This window comes from Heterocephalus glaber, unplaced genomic scaffold (genome assembly GCF_053883595.1).
Source record: "Heterocephalus glaber isolate CG9 unplaced genomic scaffold, H.glaber_assembly_v1.0 deba00001687, whole genome shotgun sequence".
In the NCBI taxonomy this organism is placed as follows: Eukaryota; Metazoa; Chordata; class Mammalia; order Rodentia; family Bathyergidae; genus Heterocephalus; species Heterocephalus glaber.
This window is the reverse complement of record NW_028258412.1, coordinates 22685335-22704633: the sequence shown is the minus strand read 5'-3', so window position 1 is coordinate 22704633 and position 19299 is coordinate 22685335. Positions and strand designations below refer to the sequence as shown.

The following is a 19299-nucleotide window of genomic DNA, read 5'->3' as shown; positions in this document are numbered from 1 at the left end:
AGCTGCCCCGGTGCAGGATATCCCACCCACTCTCTGAGGGAGGGTTCGCCTCCTGGGTCCCGCCCACTCCCGAGGCCCCGCCCCTCCGCCCGGCCGCGGAAACCACGGGGCTGAGTTCCGACCTTGCAGCGGCGCAGCGCGGCCGGGAGCCGGGAGGAGCGGAGCGGAGCGGAGGAGCAGCGCCCGGAACGGTATCTCAGGAGCCGCGCGGAGCCTGCGCCCTCGACCGACGCCCCGGACCCGCTGCGCGCCCCCTCCCACAGCTCACCTGGTGCCAGGTGCCAGGTAAGAGCGCGGCGCCTGGGACCCGGCCCGGCCCGGTGGGCATCTCCGGGCTCCGGCCTGCTGTACCCGGCGCCCGCGGCCCAGGTCCCAGCCCCCACCCCGCAGCATCTTCCGTGCCCGCTGCGCGAAGGTGCCATTTTTTTAACTCCCCAGGCAACGCCGTCTTCTGGAAAACAGTGTGCGGGAACGTTTGGGGGGTCCTGGCTGTCGATCTCGGGGTCGGGCTTGAGCGGAGCCGGGGTGCACAGCCCCTCCCCTCCCCTCCCAGCCTTCCAGCTCCCACTGCTGGCTGCGAGGCCTGGGTTCCGGGCCCCTCCCTGGTTGCTCCCCCACCCTAGGCCTGTGTGCCCTGAGATGCCTTCAAGCTGGCATGCAGGGATTCCCTGCCCTCTGCCCCACCCCCTGGAGATGAGGTGGCCTCCGTGCTACTGCAGATGGCACAGGGCCAGGTGACAGGAGGGGGGTGGTAGGAAGGGCTCCCCTGTTGGCACTGGTTGCCTGAGCAGCTCCCCCAGATCCCCTTGCAGGGCGGTCTGTGGGCAGCCGGGTGGGAGCTAGGACAGAGCTGCATGCACCCAGCCCAAACCTGGCCATGCCTCCAAGACCCACCGAAGCCTGACCCACGGGTGAGCCTCAGCCAGCACCAGCCGGGCCTCCCCAGGCCATGGCCACCTTGGGGTGGAAGCTCACCGAGAGAGGGGGGAAGGACCTCTACTGCAACCCCTGAGTAGCCTGGGCAGGGCCCGGGGTGAGGAGTCAGTTCTCGCCCTGGCTCCATCTTTTCCATCAGGCGACCGTGGTGGGCTTGGGGACCGTGAGCTGGGTGCACAGGACATAGTGACACCTGACTGCTGTGGGTGTAATGATGGGTGTTTATCTCCTGGCTGCTGTAGGCTTTGCCTTTCTGCAGCCGACACCCGGAGTTGTCCCCACAGTGTCCTCCACTGGACAGGAAGGCCTTTGACAAGGCCCCGGGGGCACGGGTCACCTGGTAGCCTGCGCCACCCCCAGCCTGTGGGGTTGAGGCGAGTGGCCCCTGTGTTCCAGGGCGTTCTCTGGCTTCTGGCCACCACCTTGTTGTCACTTGGGCACACATCACCCGTGTGGCCACAATTTGCCCTCTGCCTGCACCTGGTGGAGCCCAGCTGTGTTCTCCAATTCAAGCCTCCCAGCAGCCTCAGGGTTCCTGTGCCTCCCAGGCTGTGCTCCGTCCCCCAAATCCTTCTGCTCAGAAACTAAAAATAACAGGGAAGCTGTCCCCAGCCAGGACTGTACCCCGACCTGACCCAGTTGGACCCTGACAGAGAAGGGTGTAGTAAAAGGAGCTGGTGCTTGGGGGGCCAGGTGCCATCCTGCTCTAAACACCACCTCCTCTCTCCTTGGGCTTGGGTTCAAAACATGTTTTAGACAGTTCTGCTGTTGGTGTTTGGGGTTCACTTTACTGGATGAGGATCAGGAGTTGAAGCTCCTGTTGGGTGTCTGTCGGGCTGGCATCAGGTGGGGAGAGCTGGCCAGACCCCTGGGCTGCCGTCCAGCCTGCACCTCTGCCACCACCTGGTTCCAAACCCTACCTACTTTCAGGGGCTGTGGGTCCCCCTTTGCCCACCAGGAAGAGAAAGCAGCCTGCATGGCTGGGCCGGGAGGCCTGGGGTGGCCGTGGGCCAGGAGCTCCCTTTCTGGGCACCTCCAGGAGCTCACCCACTCACTCGTGCCGAGGCCTCTGCATTGCAGCAGAAAGCTGTGCTGCCCGGCACCCCAGCCAGGCTGGTGACCAGCAGGGTCCAGCAGGGGTGCTGCCTACCCTGTCCCCTGATCCCCGTGGCCCTGCTCCCCCTGGAGCGGCAGTGGCTGACCCAGCAGCCGTCCGGCCGAGACAGACTGGAACCTGCTGGAGGCGCTGGGGTGACACCAGGACACAGGCTTGGGGGCTTCACACCCCGTGCCCTGTCTGGACCCCAGGCCCCAGCTTAGCAGCACTGGGGGTCTCGCCTGCCCCACAAAGAGGCTGTTTGGAAGGACCAGAGCTTTGGTTTTCACTTCCCAGCTCTGCCTTGCTGCGTGGCCTGGGGCAGGTTACTGGATCTCTCCGCACCTCAGTTTTCTCAGCTGTAGAATGGGGATAACAGAAGCTACTGGATGGGACCCTTGTGAGCATTCGTGCACAAATGACTTAGCACATCAGTAGTTGGCAGCATTTGCATCCTCGTCACAGCTGCCTCTTCACTGCGCCCCTCTGACGTGGACTCGGTTTCCCTCATATGAAGCTTCCTGTTGGCGTCTGTTAGTGTGAGAAGCTTAGCTTCACCGTTAGGAGCCTAGATGAAGGGCCCCTAGATGAGTCTAAGCTCACGCGCCCGAGGTGCCCTTATCCAGCAGTGTGACCTCAGGCAGGTGATGAACTTCTCTGGGCCTCAGCTTGTCCCCCTGTTGGACGGGGATGGTGACAGTGGCTGTGGTGAGGACCAAATCCCTCAGGTTATGGGACAGCGCTGCAGTTCTTGGATGCCTGCCGTGTGCCACCACACGACTCACAGGAGGAATCCGGTGCTGGCTTCCTTCGTGTGTCAGCTCCAGTCCTGGTCGGTGCCCTTGTCAGCTGAGTGTCGGGGGCAGTTGGCTTTCTCACTGTAAATGAGATCGTGTGAGGTTGGCTCGCTCCACAGCATGAGGTCCATCCCCTCCATGTGGCCACGGAGCTATGGGCAGGGGAATCTGGCTCAGACTCGGTTTCCCCTCCTGTCACTCAGAGCTGCTCCCTTCTATGTGGGGGCTCCAGAGCTCCGCCCATTTTGCAGATAGGAGAGCAAAGCCCCCTCCCAGGAAGGACTGGCCAGGAGGTGGCACTCAGGGACTCAACTGCCGGGTCCCAGCCCCACCCTGGACAAGCTCCTCTCCCCACCCAAGTCACCAGCCCCGCCTCCAGTCTCTCAGGGCCTGGGGGAGCCCTGAGGGCCCCGAGCCAGACACCAGAGGGTGCTAGGGTGGAGGGTTAGGGCTAGCCTCACTGCACAGAAAGATTCTGGAAACTTCTAAGCGATGCAAAGATCCTGCAAGCCACCCACACCCTTCCTGCTCCCTCTGGCTCTCGTCGAGGTGGAGGTAGGAGAGTGGCACACGTGTCCCGTGCCCGCTGTGCTTGGCTGATAGCAATCAGCAGCAACCAGAGTGTGCTGGGCACCGGGCCCAGGACGGACGAGCATGAACTCCTGCTGTGTTGCACAAATGCAGAAATAGGGTCTGAGAGGTCCATGGTAGTTCAGAGATTGCCGACCTCAACCTCACCCTTGCAGTGGTGCCGAAGTCCTCCAGCCTTCCTTGCCCTGCTCTGGCACCTGCCACGGGGCTCCATCTGTTCCACCGGCCTGAGATGCTTTTCCCTGCGTGCACGCGGCACAGCCTTACCTCTTTCCAGTCTTGCTCAAGTGTTACCTCCATAACGAGGTCTTCCTGCCTCCATTTACAGTCCTCTCACGCACCCTGCCCCTCACCTTCCTCACCTGCCTTGTTCCCTGTGGCCTTAGCTCTTAACATTCTCTGTCCTTTCCTTATTCACCTTTCTCCCATGCGAGCTGTCATCTCCAGGAGACCAGGGATCCGACCAGGGATCCGTGTCATTCCTGCTCACTGTTAAATCCCCAGCAGAATGGAGCCTGGCCCACAGCAGCAGTTGCTCTGTAGGTTGCCTGAGAGCTGGGCACGATGGCCATGCCTGTGATCTCAGCACTGGGGAGGCTGAGGCAGGAAGATCTCTGGAGTCAGAGGGCAGCCTAAAGATTATGGAGGGAAACCTCGCAGCATCCCAGGAAGTTAGCACTCTTGTCATTATCATTTTACAGATAAGAAAACTGAACCGCAGAGAGGCCAGGGTCACACAGCTCCACGCGCAGGCCTGACGCGAGGCCTGGCCTCACCCCGGAGCACCATGGGCTGGCTCCGGTGATCGACAGCTGTCCCTCGGCCCCTGCCCACTGCCGGCCAGCAGGATGCAGCTGTGGAAGGCAGTGGTGGTGACGCTGGCCTTCATGAGCATGGACGTGAGCGTGACCACCGCCATCTATGCCTTCAGCCACCTGGACCGAAGCCTGCTGGATGACGTCCGCCACTTCAATGTCTTCGACTCAGTGCTGGACCTCTGGGCCGCCTGCCTGTACCGCAGCTGCCTGCTGCTGGGCGCCACCATTGGCGTGGCCAAGAACAGCACCCTGGGGCCCCGGCGGCTGCGGGCCTCGTGGCTGGTCCTCACCCTCGTGTGCCTCTTCGTGGGCATCTATGCCATGGCCAAGCTGCTGCTCTTCTCAGAGGTGCGCAGGCCCATCCGGGACCCGTGGTTCTGGGCTCTGTTCGTGTGGACATATGTGTCGCTAGCCGCCTCCTTCCTGCTCTGGTGGCTGCTGTCCACCGTGCAGCCAGGCACCGAGACCCTGGAGCCCGGCAGGGGGGCCGAGGCTGAGGGTTTCCGCGGGGACGACCGGGTCCCGGACGAGCAGGCGTCAGGGGCCACGCTGCAGAAGCTGCTGTCCTACACCAAGCCCGACGCCACTTTCCTTGTGGCTGCTGCCTTCTTCCTCATCGTGGCGGCTCTGGGTAAGCAACCTCGGGGCATGGCCGCCCAGGGGACAGCCAGCTCTGCCCTCTGGGATGTTTGCCGTGTCACACAGTTCAAACCTCCAAGGGACACAAAGGGAAAACACTTCTGCGTAGTTCATCCCCTAGCTGTCCAGACCCTCCTAGGATTAGTTCCAGGAAAAGTTCTAGAAACTTCCAAGGGACAGGAGACCAGGTATTCCTTTCTTGTGTGTCAGCCACAAGTACAGAGGAACACGCTGTTCCCTGCCTCTTCTACGCTCTCTGTGGTATCTTGCTCTTTGCACTTTACGTATTCTGGAATTTTCCCCACTGAGCCCTCGGTCCCTTTGTGGCTATATAGTATTCCATTGCATAACTGGCATAATTTTTTTGGCTGGTCTCCTGTTGTCAGACTCTTGGGGTTTTGGAGCCTTTTCCCCTTACAATGAGTGCCTGGGTTCACATGCATTTCATATAAATATGGTTGGCACCAAAGGATAAATTCCAGAAGTGGGATCTCTGGGTCGGAAGTGTTGCCTCGTAATGAACAGCAGGATAGGAAGCTGAAGAGGGTGGCCTGTGGTCAGAGGAAGCACGGTGTGTAGAACTTTGAGTTGCGTGTGCTGATGTGAGTATGCCTGGGTTTGGAAGTAAAACATGCCTCCATCTGTGGCTCTGGTCTTCCCAGTGAGCCTCGTGGGAACGTGGTCCTGTGGGGTCCACACTGCCCGGGTTCTGGGGGCAGCAGGCCAGGGTTCAGGTCGCAGTCCTGCGCAGGAGCCAGTGATGGGACCTTTCTGAGCCTCCCTCCCTCGCTCTGTGGAGTAGGGGTCAGCAGAGTCCTTACTTCAGGGCCTTGCAAAACCTGCATGAAAACAGATAGGATGAGCCAGGCATGGTGGCACACACCTGTAATCCCAGCACTCAGGAGGCTGAGGCAGGAGGATCTCGAGTTCAAGGCCAGCCTGGACTACATAGTGAGTTCAGGGCCAGAACTACTAACCCCCCTCAAACAACAACAACAATGACAACAAAGTGCTGAGGTGTAGCTCAGGCGTAATGTTTCTCTGGCATGCTGAGACCCTGCACTCAATCCCCAGTACTGCAAGAACAGAAAAAAAATCAAAGACGGATTCTTCAATGTGGATTTCTTGGCCACCTGACGAGAGATGTAACTGCTTTGAGCCTGCATCCTCTTCTGTGGGAGAATAAATTGCCCCAAACGGAGAAGAATCCCAAAGCTGTGGAATCGCTGGGCAGCACATGGGACTGAGGCCCGTGAGGGCGCTGGCAGCGAGAGGGCGGGAGTCTGGGAGCACCCAGAGGCACAGCTGTCGGATTCTCTGACTGCATGGCACCCAGGAAGGACACATTACCGTGCCTGGGTAAACTGAGGCAGGGCTGCAGCTCAGGTGGATCTGAGACCCCTGGCTGAAGCCCAGAGGTGGGAAGCCCCTTGGCGCCCCCTCATGTTCCTGTGCCACGTCCAGCAGAGGGCACCAGAGCCACACGAAGGCCTGCGACCTGGAGGCTGGGCACCCGCTGTGCCCAGCCTCAAGCCTGGTTCCGCCTGCGGGAAGAGGCAAAGTGGGCCCTGGAGTGCAAGGACCCTGAAGCAGCCTCCAGTTCCGAGCCAGGCTGAGGCTTTGGGTCCTGCTCCTTCCCCTTCCCCGCTGTGACCTCAGCAAGCTGCTCAGCCTCTCTGGCCTCCAGGATGTGGGGACATAGGACACGTGGGGGACAAGTCACCTGGCAAATTGGAGTGCCAGGGTGGCAGTCGCCAGTGTGGGGGACAGGAAGAGCCAGGCACTGGACCGGACTCTGCACCCTCTGCCCGAGAAGAATCAGCCAGGAGGGAGAGCTGTGTGGCCGGCGAGTCACCTCTCAGCGTCACTGTCTCCCCACGGTGGGGGCCGCTCCGGGGCTCAGCTGTGCGCTGGAGCCTGGTGGCCGCCGTTTCTGACACCTGCCGGGTCAGCAGCTTTAACCCGATTCCTGTGTCGCTCTCAGTGTAGAGCGGCAGGGAGCAGCCGGGCTGTGGTGGGGCCAGAGGGGATTGGGAGTCCAGCCGCAGCCACCCCCTGAGTGCGCCTTGCCTCCCCAGGCGAGACCTTCCTGCCCTACTACACGGGCCGGGCCATCGACAGCATCGTCATCCAGAAGAGCATGGAGCAGTTCAGCACGGCCGTGGTGGTCGTGTGCCTCCTGGCCATCGGCAGGTAGCCGCCCTGCCCAGCCCCCGGGGCCCTGTCCCCCAGCCTGTCACCATGGTGACCAGTTCCAAGCCAGCTTGGAACCCAGGGCCCTGAGGTGGGCTGTATCTGAGAGCCACGCCCTCTGGCCTCTGAAAGTGGCTTGGGCCCTCAAGGTCCCCGTCACCCTCCCTGGCTGGTTTCTGGCAGCTCTGGGTCCCTTGTTCCCCCCACCTCACTCTCACCCTCACAGTGGTGGCTCTGGCTGCAGAATGCAAGGGACCCAGAGCGGTGCCAGCCCTGGAGTGGCCCGAGGTTGGGCAGTGCCCGCCTCAAGGGTCCCTCGCCTGCTGGACCTGGGGGGGAGGCCGGGTGGTGGCTGTCACTTGTCGGAAGGATATTGTGCTATAACATCTCTTATCTGCAATTAGCTCATTTGCCGCAGGTATTCGGGGCGGCATTTTTACCCTCATATTTGCCAGACTGAACATCCGCCTGCGAAACTGTCTCTTCCGCTCCCTGGTGTCGCAGGAGACAAGCTTCTTTGACGAGAACCGCACAGGTTGGTGTCCTGGGCCCTCAGGTTGCGGAGCAGGTGCCTGGTGGCCTGGCCCTGCTGGGTCCCGCTGTTGCGGTCAGGATGGGGACACCCAGGCTGTCTTGGAGGTGCTGGTGTGAGCTGTGGCCGCGGTAGGACCCAGGCCAGGCCACCTGAGGTCCCACCGGACTCCCAGCTCCTGCCTCGCAAGCCCCTTAGCATCCCCTGCAGCCAGCACGGTGGCCCCACCTGTGTTGCAGGGGACCTCATCTCCCGCCTTACCTCGGACACCACCATGGTCAGTGACCTGGTCTCCCAGAACATCAACATCTTCCTGCGGAACACTGTGAAGGTCACAGGCGTGGTGGTCTTCATGTTCAGTCTCTCGTGGCAGCTGTCCTTGGTCACCTTCATGGGCTTCCCCATCATCATGATGGTGTCCAACATCTACGGCAAGTACTACAAGGTAGGCCCCGGCCTCTGTCCCCAGGAAGGGGCTCTGAGGGCCACGAAGCCAGGGAGGGCCACGTTTGCATTTGACCCTTGGCTCATCCCGTAACTGTTTCCTGAGCACCTACTGTGTCTCTGTGTGGGGGAAACAGTAGGACACAGGCCTGCCCTGGGGGCCCCTGGCCCAGTGGAAAAGTGGGATGGGACTATCAGCAGTCCTAGCAAAGACAAGCCTGCCTGGAAGCTGGCGAGAGCTGAGGTTGAAGGCAGGGGGCAGACGCTGGGGTGGGGGACTCTGTGTGCCTGGCCACCTTCCACAGGGCTGGGCTTTGGGGGCTATGGCTTCCCCACCCTCTTGGACCAGGCAGATGTCACCGATTCATTATTCCCCAGACCACACTGTGACCGGACCAACCAGCGTGACTGGGGCTGGGCCGGGCAGGGCTCCCTGCAGCCTCCTGTGGCCTGGCCAGACACAGGTGTGTCCTGGCCGCTGCAGTCTGCGGGTCCTGCACCTGGAGCCACGTCTCAGCGCTGCCTCTCACTGTGTGCAGATCCCTCACAGCCCCAGGCTGCCACCATCTGGAGCTTGGGTGGGCATTCCGGAGTCTCTGTGTCACCCTCACACTCACCTCATTTAATGAGGGAAACGGAACCCCCTTAACATTTGGCGTTTCTTGTATTGTGTACAACTTCAGCAACCATCCGAGGCCTCCCTGCTCTGTGTCAGCACAGGATCCGGTGTTGAGGCCCCTTTTCTGAAAGAATTCCCAAGAGCCATCGTCTTGAATAGCTTTCTTTGTTGTTTTTGTTGTTCTTGGTGTTTTGTGGGTTTTTTGTTTTGTTTTGTTTTTGGTACTGGAGATCGAACTCGGGTCCCTGAGCTTGCAAGGCAGACGGTGGAACCACTGAGCTAAATCCCCGGCCCCATTTGTTTTTATGGGCTTTTTGGGATGTAGCTCGGGCTGGCCTCGAACTTGCAGCCATCCTCCTGCCTCAGCCTCACAAGTGCTAGGATCACAGGGATGTGCCGCTGTACCGGCTCCAATAGCCTTCTTTGAGTACTAAAGATGATTTACAGACCTCACCGTCACCCCTCAGGAGCTGAGCCGTCACGGAGAGTGTGCTCCCCGGTCTCAAATCAAGCGGGAAGAGCCGGGGATGTAGCTCAGGGACACCGTGCCTGCCTCGCAAGACCCCCCCCCCAAAAAAAATCAAGCGGGAAGAGCTGGATGTGGAGATGGGCAGGCACGGAGGGGCGGGACTTCCTGCAGGCGCGCGGGAGTGGGCTTGGCACAGCCGAGCTGTCTGGGGTCTCTGCTGTCCTCCCGCCCACAGCGGCTCTCCAAAGAGGTGCAGAGCGCCTTGGCGCGGGCCAGCAGCATGGCCGAGGAGACCATCAGCGCCATGAAGACAGTGCGCAGCTTCGCCAACGAAGAGGAGGAGGCCGCGGTGTACGAGCGCAAGCTGCAGCAGGTGTACCGGCTCAACCGCAAGGAGGCGGCCGCCTACACGGCCTACGTCTGGGGCAGCGGGGTGTGTGCAGGGGTGCGGGGCGAGGGCCTGAGTCAGGTCGGGAGCAGATCACGGGGTCTGCAGACAGCCACATTGCTGCCCGGCCCCCTGGGAGGTGGGCTGATGGGGAGGAGCTGGGGTAGGAGTGAGGCGGGGGCAGGAGGATCACTGGGACTTTGAGGCCAATCTAGGCTACACTGGAGCTTCAGGGAAAGGGGCTGGAAATCTACAAGGGGGCCCCGTGGGCAGGGACTATTGAGGTCCCCCTCCTACACAGGAACCCCTGGAAAGTGCCAGCCAGGGAGGAAGGGAGGGCCCCCCACGGTGGAGGGCTCCACAAGCCCACGCGTCCCCCCATTGCCCCAACTCTGGGCCCAGGTCGGGGACAGATTGGGACCCCGGGGAAGTTGTGGGGCTCCAGATGTCCAGCCACCCCCAGGCCAGGCCCCCCTCCGGGAGCCCACCCTGCCCCAGGGCCCCCGCCTGGCCGGCTGAGCGAGCCTCACAAAGCGGCCTTGTTCTGTGCCTGGCCCAGCCCAGCCTGGCAAGCCGATCGGGGCGCGGAGGGGCCCCTGGCCAGGCCACCTCCCTGGTGCAGGGCACGCAGGGCCCGGACCCATGCCCACTCTTCCCCAGCTCACGCTGCTGGTGGTCCAGGTCAGCATCCTCTACTACGGCGGTCACCTCGTCATCTCGGGCCAGATGACCAGCAGCAACCTCATCGCCTTCATCATCTATGAGTTCGTGCTGGGGGACTGCATGGAGGTGAGGGGCCAGCGTGGGCACAGGCCAGGGACAGGCACCTTCATGGGGGCTACTGCCAGCTGTGGTAGTGTATGGCAGTAATCCCAGCACTCGAGAGGCTGAGGCAGGAGGATCGCCTAGCCTGAACTAAAAAGCAGTATCAGTTTCAAAACAAAAAAAGGGCAGAGAGAGGTTTGAGTGCCATCAAGACCCTCCTTTCTCAGGAAAGGAAACTGAGGCTCAGGGAGGCGGGGAACTGGGTTCACCCCCTTTCAGGGCAGTGCCACACACACAGCAGAGGGCCTGTGAGCTTGGGGTCGGAAAGTGGGTCCCAGGACAGGATTAGGGTACAGCTGAGTTATGGGGACTCTGTCCTGGGAAATCTAGGGACACACGGCAGCCTGGAGGAGTCCCCTGCGGGCCGGGAGGCTGGGGTGTTCAGGCGCAGGTGCCCCAGTGAGCCCGGAGTGCGGTACCAGGGGTCCTGTGTGTCCCCCGGTGAGGCCAGGGACTTGGGGCATCAGCCCCATGTGGTCCAGGCTGCGGTTGGTGTCACTGCCAGAGTGGCATCTGCGCCGTTACTGACCCCACAGTGACTGCCTGCAAGCAGCCGGGCGGTTGCGCACACCTGTCATTCCAGCACTCCAGGAGGCTGAGACAGGAGGGTCGCAAGCTCAAGCCCAGCCTGGGCTTCTTAGCCACTTAGCCAGACCCTGTCTCAAAGGAAAACTCAAAGGGCTGCTAAAGCCCCGGTTCGATCAGCAGTACCCCAAATTAAAGTGCAAACCTGTGCAGACACCTGGACTCGGGAACAGCGCCCCCACGAGCCCTCTCCGCCCTGCGTGAAGAGGCTGTGGGAGCACACTGTGCGTGTTGCCAGCCGCAGTGACCTGGCGGATGTCAGCTGCTTACTCCATGCTGAGCCCTTCCTCCCGCAGCACCGTGTCTTCCGGAAGCCCCGGGAGCCAGCAGGCTGGGGAGCGCAGCCCACATCAGCCTCCTGTGCGCTGTGTGGCCCCGGCCAGGTGATTTGAGCTCTCTGTGCCTGTGAGCGACCCCGCGTGACCTGGTGGGACGCTGGGCTGGCCGGTAATCTGCTACTTGGTCACAAGTTCAAGGCCAGCCTGGGTGATTTAGTGAGACTGTCTCAAAATTTAAACAGTGAAAGGGAAAGGGCTGGGAGGTAGCTCAGGGGTGGAGCACTTGCCACCATGAGCAAGGCCTTGGGGTTAAGTCCCAGCACTGCAGGCAGGCAGGCAGGCAGGCAGGAAAAGTGCTCAATAAAACAGGGATTCTAATGATTTATGTTCTCTTGGTTTTTTTACTGCACTAGGGATTGGACCCAGAGCCTTCGTATTGGATTTTGTTTGTTCCTTTTTTTGAGACAGGTCTCACTATGGAGCCCAGGCTGGCCTCAAACTCATGGCGATCCTCCTGCCTCAGCCTCCACCAGGTCTAGCTAGAGCCTTCATATTGAGCACATCCCCAGCCGTTTTTTATTTTTTATTTTGAGACGGGGGTCTTTCTGAGTTGCTGTGTTGCCCAGCCTGGGTTCAAACTCCCAGTCTTCCTGCCTCAGCCTCTCAAAGTGCTGGGATTACAGGTGGGTGCCATGGTACCCAGCTCTCATGCTGTGTATGTTTGCCCAAGGAGAATATATTTATATAAACTATAGTTAAGACTAGTTTTAAAAATTAAAATAGTGGCCAGGCATGGTGGTGCACGCCTGTAATCCCAGCACTTGGGAGGCTGAAGCAGGAGGATCACCACAGGCCAGCCTGAGCTACACTGTGAGCTCAAGGCCAGCCTGAACTGGATAGCGAGACCCTGTCTCAAAACAAGCAAAACAAAACCCCCCAGCTGGGTGTGGTAGCATCGGCCTGTAATCCCAGCACTTGGGAGGCCGAGGCAGGAGGGTCACAAGTCTGAGTATGGCCTGGGCCGTTTAGGGACACTGCCTCAAAATAAAGCCATAGCAGCTGAAGACCGAGCGTTGGTCACTGCGTGGCAGCCTCTGCCTTTCTCCTCACCCTGAGGCTGGGTGGCACCCACCCTGCAGGGCTGGGGAGACTGCGGTAATGACCAGTGCACGCCCGCCTCTGACAACAGCCTGTCCTGTGCCCCTGTCCCTTTTGCCCACTGGGCCAACGGGCGGCGCCTGGAGCCACTGCTCCGTCTCCCGGTCCTGGAGCGGTCGGGCACAGGTCGCTGTCTGTCTGTCTGTCCCGCAGTCCGTGGGCTCCGTGTACAGCGGCCTGATGCAGGGCGTGGGCGCCGCCGAGAAGGTGTTCGAGTTCATCGACCGGCAGCCGACCATGGCGCACGGCGGCAGCCTGGCGCCCGAGCACCTGGAGGGCCGCGTGGACTTCGAGAACGTGACTTTCACCTACCGCACGCGGCCGCACACGCAGGTCCTGCAGGTGAGGCTTGGCAGGCGCCTTGGTGGCAGTCTCCAGGCGACCTCCTCCGGCCGAGGCGCAGCCAGGTGGCTCGGAGGGAAGCAGCAGACAGCGGCCCAGGCCCGGGTCCAGGAAAGGAGAACCCGGCCCAAGGCCAGGGTGGGCGGGGCACGCCTACCTCCGAGGCCTGTGTCTGAGGCCCGGACCCGCCCGGACCCACCGCTGCCTGCCGCTGCTTGGCCCTGCAGAATGTGACCTTCAGCCTGACGCCGGGCAAGGTGACAGCCCTTGTGGGGCCCTCGGGCAGTGGGAAGAGCTCCTGCGTGAACATCCTGGAGAATTTCTACCCGCTGCAGGGTGGCCGCGTGCTGCTCGACGGCCAGCCCATTGGCTCCTACGACCACAAGTACCTGCACCGCATGGTGAGTGCCGCGCCTGCCACCCTGACTTGCGTGGACTTGTGTGGCCACCACATTTTTCCCCTTTTGGTACTTGCGATTGAACCCAGGGAGTTCAGAGCTGCATCCCCAGCCCTTTCTACTTTAAATTTTTTTTCTACTTTAAATTTTGAGACAGGGCCTACCCTCAAACTTGAACTTGTGACCTTCCTGCCTCAGCCTCCCCAGTAGCTAGGATTTACAGGCCTGCTCCACTGCACCCTCTACCACCCCCATTTTCCTTCTTTGCATTAGTTTTGCCATCTCTCTGAGCTGTCCCAAACAGCATAGCTGTTTCACCTGGTTTGAACTTTGATAGAATTATAGTGTGGACAGTTGTATCTGCAGTTTCTGGATCTGAAGGTTTAACCAGCTGTAGACTGAAAACAGTAAAAGCAAAATTGCAGCCGGGTGTGGTGGTGCATGCCTGTAATCACAGCACTTGGGAGGCTGAGGCAGGAGGATCACAACTTTGAACCCATCCTGGGCAATGGAGCACCTTAGCAAGACCCTGTCTCAAAATTGTAAAAAGCCTGGGGATGTAGCTCAGTGCAAAGGCCCTGGGTTCAATCTCCCATACTGGGGAAAAAAATTATAGCCAGGTATGGTAGTGCACACCCGTAATCCCAGAACTCAGGAGGCTGAGGCAGGAAAACTGCAAGTTTAAGGCAACCCACCAAAAAAAAAAAAGAAACCTGCCGCCTGCCTCGAAAGCGGAAGGTCCTGAGTTTGATCCCTGGTACCAAAAAAACCCAACCCCCCCCCCCAAAAGCCAAGACAGGAAGTATGTGAGAAAGTGTGGGCTCAGGCGATGAACAAATACTGCACCATGTTGTGGAAGGGACTCAAGCACCTGTGCATTTGGGGATCAGTGGGGCCCAGGAACCTGCTGAGGACACGGGAGGCCGGCTCTGCCCACCCGGTGCTGTGCCCCCACTCAGCGCCTGCACACGCTGTCCAGGCTGCGGCTGTAGAGTGGTTCGCCCTCTCTTACTGCTGAATGATGACCTGCTGTGATAAATGTCACAGTCTAGCCACGCTTTCTGCTTTTGATGGGTACTGGGGTGGTTTTCCATTACTCACAATCCCAGTCAGGACTGTGGACAGTTTGGCCCATGTTTCTCGTGCCTGTGGGTTTGTTCCCCTTGAGGATAATCCTCAGAATAGAAAAGCTTGGTAAGAGCAGATGCCTATCCCCAACTTGAATAGTTTCTACCATAATTGTGTTCCAGTTATGCTATCAGCTTACATTCTGCTAGCAGCTGATGAGAGTTCCACATGTCCCACACTTAGGTCATCTGTAGGACTGAAAGGAGGCTATTCGTGACCATACTTGTAGTTCTTGCTAATCCTTTTGGAAATGAGGCCTGTACACCTAATTCTGTGCTCACATAGGAGCAAGGAGGCCCTGTACGGGTGTTCAGGTTGTGTACTATAAAAGGAACACCAAATAGTTAAGGAGCGGCCCTTTACATCATCAACACACACTGAATCACATGAGAACCTGAGGGCTGACACACAGATTCCAGAACTCCTGGCCAAGATCTGACTGGCAGCAGAAGTCACAGGCTGGGAAATACCCCTGCATCCCTTATGTAACCAGAGGTAACAGCTGAAAAGTGGTTCCTAAGTATGTGACCCCCAGGGCTGCTATCCTCCAGGGTGCTGGGATGCTGAACACTGCTGACCTTCAAGTTTGTGTTTGGTGACTGTTTATTGGCCATTTGGTTTTCCTCTTCTGTGAATACCCACCCACTCCTTTACCTTAAATTTTCCTTCTTTCTTTTTTTGGTACTGGGGATCGAACTCGGGTCCTTGAACCACTGAGCTAAATGCCCGGCCCTACCTTAAATTTTCTTTTCTTGTTTTGTTTTGTTTTTTGAGACAGGGTCTCGAGATGTAGTTCATTCTAGCCTTGACTCACTATGTAGCCCAGGCTAGCCTGAAACTCGATGAGATCCTCCTGCCTCTGCCTCCTGAGTGCTGGGATCACTGGCATGTTACCACCACGCCCAGCAGTTCATTGATTTTCTTTACAGCACAGGGACGTCTTCCCTACGATTGTTTTTGTAGGCCAGATTCCTAAGCAGGGTCATGGGACAGCAGCGCCTTTGATTGGTTCCCTTAGAAGGCGCCCGGAGACTTCACAGCTAGGCTGAGGCAGGCACAGCTCACCCAGGCACCGGCACTCACTCCCTTCCGGGCCAGGGCGGACTGTGCGCTCCCCAGGGCCGGGATCCTGCCTGACGCCCCCTGCCTCCCCGCAGATCTCCCTGGTGAGCCAGGAGCCGGTGCTCTTCGCGCGCTCCATCACAGACAACATCTCCTACGGGCTGCCCGCTGTGCCCTTCGAGACGGTGGTGGAGGCCGCGCAGAAGGCGAATGCACACGGCTTTATCATGGAGCTGCAGGACGGCTACAGCACGGGTATGGCGCCTGCGCGCCTTCGCATTAGCGTCTGTGACTGCGCAGCGTAAAGGGAAGCGTCAGCGAGCGGTTCGCCCGGAAGTGGTGGCGAACACCTAGCCAAGCCAGGAAGGTCGCCAGGAGTTTGAGGCCAGCCTGGGCTACACAGTGAGTTCAGGGTTGACCTGGATTGCATAGCGAGACCCGGTCGTAAAGGAGGGACACAAGCTCGCCTGTAATCCCAGCACTGTGGGAGGCTCAGGCAAAAGGGTTAAAAAATTGATGATAAAAAATACATCCCTAGTCACCCCCTTTTGTTTTGAGACAGGATCTCGCTATGTAGTTCAGGCTGGCCTTGAACTCACTGTGCAGCCCAGGCTGGGCTCCAACTCACAGCAATCCTCCTGCCTCAGCCTCCTGAGTACTAGGAGTACAGGCGTGCGCCACCATGCCCGGCAGAGTTGACAGGTTTTTATTTATTTGTTAGGGTTTTTTCCAAGAATAGCACTACTACTTGAACAGGGTGGGGGACAGGCAGGGCTCCCACTGGTGAGGACTTGGGTCACGCACAGTGCCCCTCCTCCCCAGCTCGGGGTCACCACATGCCTGGGTTTCCGCCCAGGACCCGTGTCACCTGGGTTCCAGAGCAGCCTGGCCAGCCCCGGCTCCTGAGCTTCCCCAGTGTGTCCCTGTCACCATGGCCCTGTGCTGCTTCTCCCGGAAGCCAGGGCCCAGTTGGCGGGACATCCCGCCCTTGCTGTCCCCGGGCTGCTGCCTCCCCCTCACCTGTCCCTGTCCCTCTGCCCCGGCCCACAGAGACGGGAGAGAAGGGTGCCCAGCTGTCAGGTGGCCAGAAGCAGCGGGTGGCCATGGCCCGGGCCTTGGTGCGGAACCCTCCTGTCCTCGTCCTGGACGAAGCCACCAGTGCCCTGGACGCGGAGAGTGAGTACCTGGTGAGTGGCGGGGGGCCCGAGCACGGCTCTCCCGGGCCAGCAGCCCCTGCCCTGCACCCTGGCTGGGGTGGAGCCAGGGAAGGGGAGGCCCTGGGCCTGGCCCCCAGGCTTCCTGGTTCCGGGCAGAGCTAAGGCTGTGCAACACCAAGGCTGGCAGGACCCGAACCCCTGCTGGAGGCACCGCCAGGCTCCGGCTTTCGGGATTTGGTTTCCTGTTCGCAGGGTGCTGGGGGTTGAACCCAAGGCCTTTGTAAGTGCTTTACACTGAGCTGCACCCCAAGACCACCCACAGCTCACATTGTGACCTTTAGCTTGAGCCAGTCGCTGCCCCTCCCTGATCTCATTTTCATCAGTAGAGCAGGTCCACTAGGCCAGGCCACTCTGAGGCTGAGGCAGGAGGATTGCGAGTTCAAGCCGAGCCTGCCCAGCCCGGACAATTTAACAACTTTCGGTGAAAAATACAAAACGGAGCTGTGCGTGGTGGCACACACCTGTGATCCCAGCACTCAGGAAGCTGAGGCAGGAGGTAGCTGCAAGTTTGAGGCCAGCCTGGACTATATAGGGAGACCCTGTCTTGGAAAAAAAAGAAAGAAAAATACAAAAGAACCAGGATGGGGCCGGGGATTTAGCTCAGTGGTTCCACCGCCTGCCTCGCAAGCTAAGGACTCGAGTTCAATCCCTGGTACCAAAAAAAAAAAAAAAAACCCAGAGATTGACTGTCACTGAGTCACTAAGTGACCCAGGCTGGGCTTGAACTTGGTATCCTCCTGTCTCAGCCTCCCTGAGTCCCGGAATCACAGGAGTCCACCACCATGCTGACTGTAAAGGGAGAGGGAGTGGAGCGGGGAGAGAGGGGGCCAGGGATGAATAAGAAGGGTGCTCGGCGTGACTGCAGTGAGGCACCCCATGTCTGCAGGCAGCCATGGAAGTTAGGGTCGCTCTTACAGAGGTTGGGAGCCGGGGCCGTCCTTCCCCTGGGTGACAGCCCATGGGAGGACTCTCAGGCCCTTGAATCAGCGGACCTTATTTATGTAGAGCAGTCTTAGGGTTGTAAGAAGTGGAGCAGGAAGGACAGGGGTCCTGTGAGTCTCCAGCCCAGCTTGGTGGGGTTCTGATGAGACGGACACCTCAGGTGGCCTGGCTGCAAGCAGATGGCGGCTGTTAGGTGCCCACTGTGACAGGGTCACGCGGCGCATCTGCCTGCCGAGGAATCGGCAGGAGTCAGGTGGACGGGAGGCAGGTGGGGTCGGAACGGGAGTTGGAGAGAACTGATTACAAGTGCGAGTCCCTTTGGGGCCAGAGAGGCCGAGTGGGCAGGACAGGGCTGCAGGTCTGCTCCCCGCGGCTGAGCGGCCCGTGTCCCCAGATCCAGCAGGCCATCCACGGGAACCTTCAGCAGCACACGGTGCTGATCATCGCGCACCGCCTGAGCACCGTGGAACGCGCGCACTGCATCGTGGTGCTGGACAAGGGCTGCGTGGTGCAGCAGGGCACCCACCAGCAGCTGCTGGCCCAGGGCGGCCTCTATGCCAAGCTGGTGCAGCGCCAGATGCTGGGGTTCGAGCCTGCCACGGACTGCGCCCCTGCCAGCCACAAGGAGCCACTGGCCAACGGGGGCCACAGGGCCTGAGGACTCCGGGGCCCTGCCGCCATGAACGGTGCCCGCTGCCCGCTGAGCCCAGGCCCGGCCCGGGCCAAGCCGGAGAACTCATCCTCAGCACTGCTTCCTGCATCTCGCCAACCCCTGGCCTTCAAGAGCCACCCCTCTGCTCCCCATCCGGCCCCCAGGCTCCTAGTGAACGTCAAGGCACCTTTTTAAACCGAGGCCTTCCCAGGGTTTTTACTGCTTGGTTCCACACACTCTGGGCAACTCCTAGATTTCAGACGTTTTTCTAATTGGGAGCAAGGGCAGGCAAGGTCTTAAAGATGTTCTAGAAACTTCTGAGCCAGGAGTGGTAGGTGGCCCTGCCTGGAGGACTGCAAGACAAGTGGCCCTGCCTCTGCCTCTCCAGCACAGGACTCCCCTGTCCCAGAGGGGGACACGGGGCAGAGCCCTGACCCCATGTCAGGCCGAGGGTGGGTGGGAAGCTGGAAGTTGTCTGTCGCTGTCGCCCCCTGCCATCAAAGCCAGGCTCACTGTGAATACTGCCGACCTCACCGGGCAGCGAGGGAGGACCTGGCCGGGCCTGGGTGTTCCCGGCTGCACTGGGGACCCCGCTCTGTGGCCTGGAGGCCCAGAGCTGTCTGTGAGCTGCGGTTTCTTCTCAATTCTGGATCCGGCTCTGGCCAAGCCCAGGGCTGCGAGATGCGGGGTGAACTCAGTCAATAAAGTACTACCTCTCACCCCGACTTCCCGTCTCTCCTTGGCCACCTGCCCCATCACCTGGCTTGGTTTCCACTGGCTCCTCCTGCCCTGGGCTACAGAGTGAGTTCAAGGCCAGCCTGAGCTACATAGTGAGATCCTGTCTCAAAAAAAACCCCAACATAAAACGAAGAACACTTGCCAGGCGTGGTGGTGCACACCTGCAGTCCCACCACTCCCGAGGCTGAGGCAGGAGGATCACCATGAGTTCAAGGTCAGCCTGGGCTACACAGTGAGTTCAAGGCCAGCCTGAACTACAGATCCAGACCCTGTCTCAAAAAACAAAAGAACTCTCGTTGGACCTCAGACCCACCTGGGTAATCCAGGAGGCTCTCATCCTGGGAGTTCAACTCAATCACACCTGCAAAGATGCTTTTGCCAAGCAGAGCCACGTCCACAGGTGCCAGGAACTCACTGGGAACTGGGGCCCCACTCGGGAACTTGCGGTGCTG

At 59.9% G+C, this 19299-nt stretch overlaps 1 protein-coding gene across 7 annotated transcripts; it reads left to right on the top strand.

The window, feature by feature from the left end:
• Nucleotides 1–107: 107 nt before the first annotated feature.
• Abcb9 (ATP binding cassette subfamily B member 9) lies at nt 108–18828 on the top strand. 7 transcript variants are annotated; one of them, XR_002394571.2, is made up of 13 exons: nt 108–285; nt 4122–4869; nt 6956–7070; nt 7475–7605; nt 7842–8047; nt 9370–9567; nt 10183–10311; nt 11229–11315; nt 12522–12710; nt 12938–13111; nt 15394–15700; nt 15861–16000; nt 16349–16474. XR_002394571.2 is itself a non-coding variant. In XM_021257591.2 (13 exons), the coding sequence occupies exons 2-13, from the start codon at nt 4269–4271 to the stop codon at nt 18379–18381; spliced, it is 2646 nt and encodes an 881-aa protein (XP_021113250.2). In that variant the 5' UTR covers nt 111–285; nt 4122–4268; the 3' UTR covers nt 18382–18828. The 7 variants fall into 7 exon arrangements, 5 of the variants coding, with proteins under 5 accessions (XP_021113250.2, XP_021113252.2, XP_012927271.2 ...); XM_021257591.2 differs by lacking the exon at nt 15861–16000 and adding an exon at nt 17852–18828 and having other exon boundaries at nt 111–285; nt 15394–15553; XM_021257593.2 differs by lacking the exon at nt 15861–16000 and adding an exon at nt 17852–18828 and having other exon boundaries at nt 112–285; nt 15394–15553; nt 16349–16485.
• The last annotated feature ends 471 nt before the right edge of the window (nt 18829–19299 follow it).